General features: G+C 48.9%; 1 protein-coding gene across 2 annotated transcripts in view; it reads left to right on the forward strand.

The window, feature by feature from the left end:
* The first annotated feature begins 657 nt into the window (after positions 1-657).
* Positions 658-9,364, forward strand: part of Medag (mesenteric estrogen dependent adipogenesis) — a 17,243-nt gene continuing 8,536 nt past the window's right edge. The window contains exon 1 of one of the 2 annotated variants that reach the window (XM_050161952.1): positions 658-1,125. In XM_050161952.1, the coding sequence (XP_050017909.1) occupies positions 848-1,125 (278 nt within the window). In that variant the 5' untranslated portion in view covers positions 658-847. The remainder of the gene's footprint in view (positions 1,126-9,364) is intronic. The other variant, XM_050161950.1, reaches the window with a different exon arrangement.

Below are 9,364 nucleotides of genomic sequence, written 5' to 3' on the forward strand. Positions count from 1 at the left end.
AACTTGTGAGCACATAGCTAGAGCACCCAAATATCTATAAACTGATGGTCAGATTCTCAGTCCACGAAGGAGGCCAGATGGGGGTCTTCCGGCTTGAATCCAAGCACATAACCACCCAAGGGCCCCGGGGGCAGCAGAAGCAAAAGAATCAAGAAGTACAGTGCACAAGGGGATGCAGAAAGCCTCGTGGGAAAGTGGCAGGAGGCTCATGGAATGACGCTGGGTGGGTGGGAACCCCCGCCAGGAAGGGCCAAGAGAAGGAAACGCCAGGTCATCTAGGTGGAGAGGGAGGAAGCTGAAGATTTAGACTGCGCATGCGGTGGGGGAATCTAGATGCATATGGAACTCCCAGCCTGAGCTCTGACAGCCCCTGGGCCCCACCCAGGTGGAGAGGTGGGTCAGGGACCCTGGGAGCAGTGGTACCTGAGGGATGGATGGGCGCTGAGCCAAGCCTGGGCATCTGTCGTGGAGAAGATGCTGCACTAGGCAGTGTGCACAGGCAGGGGAGGGCCCCACGCGGGGGCTGAGTGTCTGACCCCAGTGGGATGACTAAGTACGACTTGGCTGTGAGCAGGCGAGGTGGGAGAGCGCCAAGTTATGAAACGCTGATTGCTCTGCTGGAGTGGAGCATCTGGGGTCCTGCCTGGGGGCCGGAGGGGCGTGCCCGGCGCTTGATAAAAAGGCTGCGCAGCGCGGGGACCGCTTTCTCGGTGCCCTGCCGGCAGCACTCCTCGACGGAGGGCAGCCTTAAGGGTGACAGGAGGGCTCCGGAGCCACTGCTGTGTGCAGTAGTTAATCCTACTTGGCGATCCTCAGGGTAGGAAGGGGACCGAGCCACAGCCTGGGTATGGCCACCGCAGCGTGCGAGCCTGTGGCTAGACCCAGCCTGACCTCCATTTCTTCCGGGGAGCTCCGCAGCCTGTGGACTTGCGACTGCGAACTGGCCTTGCTGCCCCTGTCGCAGTTGCTCCGCCTACAGCCTGGTACCTTCCAGCTGCGTGGCGAGCAGCTCGTGGTGCCCGGGCCTGGGGAGCCCACGGACGCGCGAGGGGGCTTCAATGTCTTCGGGGACGGCCTAGTGAGCTTCGACGGGCAGGTCTACCGCCTCAGCAGCTACATCAAGAGGTGGGTGGCCACGCCGTTCACCCCAGCCTGTAACTCTGTCCCTGCAAATCTTCTACCTGGCTGCTGTCCTCTTTCTGGGAGACCTGGCCAGCCTACCTGCCGTCCATAGCCGAACCTTTTTTTTTTCTGAAGCAGCTGAGAAGGGTGTTTGTCTTGGAGGGTGCTTTTCCTGTAACAGCTAAGAAGGTGTCTTGCCGACAGAGTACGGAGTACAGGGTGGGAGCACATTCAGCCCCACCCAACACTCCAGCTGGTGAATGCTTTTTCCATTATTCCCATTAAATGGGTCAGATGAGCTCAGCCCGCAGGCTCATCCCTCAGGGGAGGTCTAGGATGCAGATCCTCACACCTAACTGTAGTTGTGACCACTAATAACTTTAATCGGCAGGAACGTGCAAAAAGGTTATTTTCTTGGGGGTAATTGCTCTCTTTGTGTTTCTTACACCAAGCAACCCTAGTGGAGAAGAAAATCTCCCAGAAGCCCAGTCCAGAGCCGCTATTGACTCTTGGGTAACTAGCCAGCTTGGGCAGAAATAAGCACAGAGTGTATCTGCCGGGTTTGCTGCAGAGCACTGAGAGAGCCCATCCAATGGTTCTCAGGAACTGTTGTGGCCAAAGGGACAAACACACCGTGATAAACTTGAAGGATGTGGAAATGGGCTTTGATCTTAGTGGCAGGAGGGAGGGCCATCCACTTGGCCGGGTTGCCCTGGAAGACGAAGGTACACAGCCCTTATACATGTTTAGTAGGGTGCTGAGTGTCCCAGAACCAACTGGGTCTGAGTGGTGCAGCCCGCCAGATGTGAAGACATAATGCCTTTGCAGCTGGGAAACGGTGATGTGTACTCTGTGGAGAGGGTGGAGCCGAAGGGCCAAGCAAATGAGACATTGACCAGTGCATTCTTCCCACAGCAGGAAGGACCCTCAGGATGGCTGTGTTTTGAATGCCTGAGAAAACGTTACCCACCAAGACTTTCTCCTTGGTAGGGAAATAGGAATGCCAGTTTGTAAGAGGAAGAGGGGGGCGCTCAGTTAGAAAGCAGGTTTAGGCTGGGGAGACCGCTCTGCTCCTGAAGTGAGGGGACTTGAGTTCCGATTCCCAGCCCTCATGTGAAAATGTTCCCAGTGACCTGAAGCCAAGGTAAGGCACTTGGCATCAATCAGCCCCCCCCCATCTTAGTCTATAATACTGGAAACTTCAGAATAGATTTGAGGCTTGTCATTAACTTTTTTCAGGGTGCAAGTGCATTTTATGCACCCTGGCTTCCCTTCACATACACCATTGTGGGAGGGCTTTCACACCTCGGAGACACAAAGTCCACTGAGATATTTCTCCATTGAAGAGTGGAATTTACAGCATGTTTTTTTATAGGGGCATGCATGGTGGGAGCTTTTCTAACTGTGCGGGCAGTCTGAAGAGGGCTGGGAGCGAGCCAGTCTGACTAGAGCGTGTTTTCTAGATGGAAGACTGGGCTCAGGACAGCAGCCGGGAGGTGGGAGCATCCCGAACTTAGCCTTCTCAAGATTCTTTTGCTCCGGTTGGTAGGACGGACCCAGTTGTCTTGACCCTGACGATAGCATTACCTGTGGCACAGGTCTCACCTGGATGCTTCCAGATTCTTGGAATTTAATGAAAAGAAATAATTGCAAAGTAACAGGGAAGCTTTATTTTTCCAAGAGAATTGTCTCTCTCTCTCTCTTTTTTTTTACTATTTTAAAATTATGTGTAGGTGTATCTGAGTGTGCATGTGGATGCGGGTGAAGGCCAGGGTCAGCAGATCCCCTCGGGCTGGAGTACAGGCTTGTGATGAGCCATCTCTCCAGCCCCAGGACAACTTTAATCAAACAAAGCAGTAGTACAGATTAGTCAGGAATACACTATTAAGAGTGACAGTGGACCCCTTGAATGAAGACGTTCAAGGCCCGTATTGCCCGAGGCTTCTTTCTATGGTGGAAAGGAAGGTGGAGCTGGTTTCCTTTTCTTTTCCTTTTTAAAGATTATTTTTATTGTGTGAACGTTTTGCATGCCTGTATGCCTTTATGTATGTTTGTCATGTATGTGTCTGGTCCCTGTGGAGACCAGAAGAGAACAGAGGAGCTGGTTTCTGAGTGATGTAGTTTGGGTGGGTCTGTTTTGATTGATTGGCTAGAATTATGTAAGGCGTTGCTCACTACACCCGCCCCTTTCTGTGTTGCATCTGATTTTAATCATCAGCACTGATAATACACGGGCATAAGATGGTAATTAGAGGATTCTATAGTTCATCAGCGAGCACAGCTTGTCTCTTTATGAATGTACTCAAAGCTGGTTCAGGTCGGATTGTCCCCACCCGCCAATGGCCTTATGAGTGTAGAATTAAATAGAATTTAAGTTCGATGGTTGTTAAATGGGGGACAAAGTTATTCCACTGTTCACAGTGGGAGCTGTGGCTCAATGCAGGTGGGTGTTCTAGGTTGCTGACAGGTTGTTAGGTGCATTGCTCTAGTGTGTGTGTGTGTGTGTGTGTACATGTGTGCAGTTTGTAGGTAAGGGTTGCAAGTGGCTAAGTGCAGTATTAGAAGAGATTGAATGCATAGCCCCAACCAAGAGGATTCAGGATGTCTATCTCCATAGCATATACTACTTCTGTCAATATATACACCAAAGCCATATGCATATATAACATATTTATCTATGTATGCATATATAATCTATTTATCTAAAATAGCCTTCAATTTGATGTTATTGATACTGTGGCATAGGGTCCACCAATTTTGAGTGTTGATGGCATAACACTCAAGTTGGATTTTTTCAAATTTGGGCACTTGGTGTAGGCGAGCAGCCTGGTTTCAATGTGTCTGGCATCTGCAGAGTCTGTCTGTCCATCATAGGAACTTGACATTTGTTGTAACAAGCTGAGGCCTAGCCGTGATGGACTTCAGCGAGCTTTCATCTTTTTTTTGCAGCCACCGCATTCCTGCCTTAGGTGCGGGATGGCATCTAACCAAGAACAGCCGCCAAGGCGGTTAGATTGAGAAAGGCGGGGCAGGATCTTCAGTGCTTTGCACCACTGGCCTTTGAGATTGGTACACAGACCTTCCAAGAAATGGAGATGCAGTACCAGTGTCCCCGGCCAGCTCGGATGCTCCAAGACGTGTGGCTAAGAATCATTGCTCTACTAATTACTTAGGTTTTTAGCCCCCACGATGAGCATTTTGTGTGAGGAATAGTCCATAGTGTAATCAAGATGCAAGGCCTCAAAGGCGTGTTCTCTTCCTTTCCTGGGCTCCTTTCAAGATTGCCCTTGGAACCCAAACGAGCCCCTCACTGGAGGCATCTCTCCTCCTTCCTCAGGTTCTTTTTTCTGATACTTAACATTTTTCTCAACACAACACTAAGTAAATTATAGAAGGTAAGCTTTTCCTGGTTGTTTAGTGATGGCCATAAAGATCCTCTGAAAACCTGCTTTAAAATATTTGTTTTAATTTGTGGAGTTAGTGAGCAAATCTCTACCATCAACATCATCATCATTCAAGATTTCTATCCATGTCATATCTACAGCCTGCTCAGGACACTACCGGTATGTAATGGTTACCAAGAGGCTTGAAAGGCAAACCCACATTGATCGTTGTGCATGCACACACACATTCACACACACATACACACAGAGAGAGACACATACAGAGAGACACAGACACACATACACAGACAGATAGACACAGACACAGAGACACATATACACACACAGAGAGACACATACACAGATATACACAGACACACACGGAGAGACACACACAGACACACAGACACAGACACATATACGACACACATACACACACAGACACATACACAGATATACACAGACACATATACGACATACATACACACACAGAGACACATACACAGACACATACACGGATATACACAGACACACCCAGAGAGACACAGACACACATACACAGACAGACAGACACAGACACAGAGACACACATACACAGATATACACAGACACACAGACACAAACAGACAGACAGACGCACATACCATCTTTCTCCTAGGATGCAGCCTATTACTGACACGCATTGGCAATGTCTGGCAGACATGACCTCTGCACTGTGCACTGCTCTCCTGGCATGAAAGAGGCTTCTGGGTAATCTAAATAAATAAAAGAAGAAGTGTGACTGCTAATGTTGACTTGAGTCCCCAGAAGGGCGCAAAGTATTTGACCAGTATCATCGTGTGAAATCGCACAACGTGGACCCTATTGCTGTTGTTTATTTTTTTTATGAAGGAAAAATAAAGGTAATGAACCCATGGAAGACGCTGGCATCAGCTGAGCCGTGGTTTCTAAGCAGGGCTGTCGGACTATGCCTGTGAGTTCAGGAGACTGCCATAAGAAAGAAGCAGTCTGCCTTCCAATGGAGTGGCGGCTTCTAGCACTTCCGGAGGCCCCCCAGATAAATAACTGGGCTTCCATCAGTTGTCCACACTGAGCATAAATAGGTCTGATGAAGGAACTAAGGGTGGGATTTTTAAGGAAGAAGATATAGAATCTGGCCTTACCCATAGCCGACCAACTGGGAGATAAGCAACCCTCTTCTGTCGGGGCGCCCTGTAGGATAGAAACACTTGGGAATTGTGGGTAAAGAAGAGTAGGTCTGGGCTGTCCAAGCCTCATCTCCATCCCAGTGAGAAGTGACAGCCTTCTGTCAGCTCTGGCAGGGCCACAGTTCCGTGTGTCAGCGTGGAGGTCTCTAATCGGCCAGCTTGGGCCCTGTCCTGTGACCTCCTGCTCTCCCTCCCATCTCAGACGTAGAAACTGACTTGTGCGGCATCCTTCCCCCGGGACACAGCATGATACTGGTAAGGTGACACCCGTCCGTCTGCACCCTGAGCAGTGAGTAGGGTGAGAGCCAGCCTTGAGGAAGTGTACGTGAGCCCGAGCGGCAAGCCCTGCACTGTGTCTGGGGAGGGACCCTGGGACATTTCCTTACATTTTGTAAAGTAAGTTTCCTCATCTGTCAAATGAGAATAACAATCACCTTATAAAATGGGCTTAGTGAAGACAGGACTTTCATTCCCAGCACCCATATCAGATGGCTCTCCACTGCCTCCAACTCCTGCTCCAGGGTACCCGATGCCCCCTTCTGGCCTCTGTGGGAACTGCATCCACATTCACAAACCCATCCACACAAACATGTACATACATAATGAAAAAAAAAAACCTCTTAAAAATAATCACCTCAGTATTAGAATTAGACTTGGCGAAGTCCCGAAGGAACAAATATTGGCACATATTGATCCCTTGCCAGCCATTGGTTTCTGTATCATTACTGAGCCTCATACGGGAGCCCAAAAGCTTCATGCGAACCGTATTTGATCTGGTCACACCCTCTCATGGGAAGCTTGCCTGTTTTGTTGGTGATAGAAATGAGTTTTAGGAAAAGTTATACAGCCTAAGAGATCACAGCGCAGGCACTCCAAGGCTTCCTGGCTTGGCTCCCCCAGAGCCTTGCTCTGGTTTTAAGCTATGTTGTCTGCTTCTTCTTAGCAGCACCCCGGCCATTGTTAAAAGACTGCCTGCCTTCGGCCCTCACCAGCTGCGCCTCCTGTCAGCTACAGCAGCCCTCTTGCTCCTTGGCTATGTGTATTTGGCAGTCTCTCACCCGTACCTACCTTGGCTTTCCCCTGATGTCTCTGTGTGTGAATGATGGGCCAACTTTTAAGTGGTGGGACGCCCTCTTCCGCTGGTGTTTCTCAAACTGTTGGCAACTTAACATGCAAGTTTGCTGGGGTTCTCGATGAAAACACAGGTTCTGGGTGGATGGAATCGGGCAGACTTGAGTTCTGCGCGTGGATGAATTCTCAGGCAGGCTAATGCAGGTGGTCCAGGGACCACATGCTGAGCAAGAAGGACTTCTACCGCTACCATTGCACATTGAAATAATGGGTTTTCCCTGGCTCTCTAATGTACCACGTGACTCCTGCTCGGGGTTTTTTTTTTTTTTTTTTTTTTTTTTGTGCTAGCGGACCCTCCTCACAGTGGGTCGCAGAGAGCTATGAGTGACGGTCAAGGTTAGATGTGGCTCGGGGTCCCCGTGAGCCTTGGTTCTGGAATGGAGTTCACACATCACTGAGCTTGGACTTGAATTCCATCTCATTTTGAGACATGGCTTTCTCTGACATTGTCCTGCCCTCAGATCTTTGCCCTGAGGTCAGGCTTAGAAAGTTATAGTCTAAAAGTAATTTGGGGACAGTGTAAAATGAAGACACGATCATTAGAAGGACATGTTATCTTAAAGTAACCTTAAAGCTGTTTACATTTTGCCACCCCCTAAGCTAACTTTAGCAAACATAATATTCAGGGCACGGAGGTGATATTTGCATTACTAATTCAGAAGTGTTCGTGATTAAACACGGAATAACTGGTCCCTGGTGCCAGCTAGTAAGACATCCAGAATTAAAAGCAATAACTAAATGTCAGGCAGACACGGAAACACCTGTGGAACGGAATGGCGAGACCCTCTGATCTTTTTGTTTTGTAATGATTTATATGTTCAAATTTTACAATCCTAAATTTCAAATAAGCACCCACATTTACTTATCTCACTGGAATTTTGACATGTTAGACAGAGGGACCATGACTGGGAACTGGGAATGGGATTAATGAGATAGAGTGGCCGCCTTTCACTTAGGTGACTTACGTGGTTTCTAAACTGAAAGCTTCAGGAGTCAATACATTGTACTTTTTAAATCGTGCACCATTGTGAGCTGCACGATGCAATCTTTTGTCTCATTCCTCCCCACCCCAGCACATGGCTTATCCCTTTGTCCTGAGTGCCCAGGCTGCATATGCTGCCCACCTGACATCATTTAGACATCTAACTTCTCAGCTCCGCTGTCTGGGTACTGCAGATTGCAGCGCTGTGTGCGGACACAGTTCCATCCAGTGGTTCCACGGCTTCCAGGTGGATAAGAAGGGATTCCTGTGATTCTTCTTTGTGGCCAGGTTAGACATAGGGAATGCATTCCTTTTCTATAAATTATGCTGTCAAAATTCTCTGATAGGCAGCATTTGCACACATCCCAGATGAATGACCCTTTAAATGGCCTCCAAGTCATCATAGACAGGGAAGTTCCGCTGCACCTGCTTCTACAGTCCAGTTGTTTCTTGGGCTCACACTTTATACACAGTGCATGACCACATCTAGTTTACACAGAGACTCAGTGTGGGACTTCCTAGATGCTCTCCTCTGCACACAGCCATGACTCTCTGAGCCCTACGGCGCAGCAAGAGGCCCATCACTGCATTCTAAGGGCCCCTTTTTCTCCCAGCTAGTGATCGCTTCTGACTTGATGCTTCTTCTTCTTGTACTGTGGGTGGGTTTGCTGAAGACAACTTGGCGATAGCAAAATTCAGTGATGTCTCCGGCCGGATGTCAGTTGATCTTATAGGGAGAAGGAAATGCCACACTGTCGTTGTGTCCTCAGAAAAGTGTGTGGAACTGCTTCCTTTGGGGGCTCCATTCTGCGCGAGTACCAGGTGTTTCCTCTAGAGAGCAGCCATCAGACTGCGGACAAGGGAAAGGGAATTGCCATGGGGGAAGGTGGTGAGAACGCTAAATGGGTGGGTGGGTCACAGGTGCCACACACGCACGTGCGCACACACAGAGAGAGAGAGAGAGAGAGAGAGAGAGAGAGAGAGAGAGAGAGAGAGAGAGAGAGAGAGAGACTGGGCCTGGCATTGGCTTTTGAAACCTGCAGCCAGTGACAAGACCACACAATTCTTAATTCTTCGCTAACAGTTCTACTAAGTGGGGAGCGAGCGCTCAAGCACATGATTCTACGGAGACCATTCTCATTCAGACTACTACACCCTTGAAGGAAGCCGGTTTGCATTTGGATCTTTTCATTAACCATATAGAGGCATATGAAGGCTGTTTGAGAAAATCGGAGGGTAGCGGAGGAAAGCTAACTCACAAGATGAGAGTCAGGACTGACTCAGAGAGAACTTTCTGGAGTAGAATAACAACATAAAGCCAAGGAAGCTACATTTAATGAGGATATGGGCCGAAATCCATTAACAGTTTGGTTTTTGTAATTACACGAACCAAGAATGGAAGAAATGTGACTTAGTAATAGTTTGTAGGAAAGATGATTAATGGCGTGACCCATGCAGGAGCTTGTGCTTCTCTTGGGATTACGGGGGGGGGGGGGGGGGGGGGGGAGGGGGGGGGGGGGGAAAATTCCAGACCTTTT

The sequence above is a fragment of the Alexandromys fortis genome, unplaced genomic scaffold, assembly GCF_014885135.2.
Source record: "Alexandromys fortis isolate MF-2015 unplaced genomic scaffold, M_Fortis_MF-2015_v1.1 scaffold_118, whole genome shotgun sequence".
Classification (NCBI taxonomy): domain Eukaryota; kingdom Metazoa; phylum Chordata; class Mammalia; order Rodentia; family Cricetidae; genus Alexandromys; species Alexandromys fortis.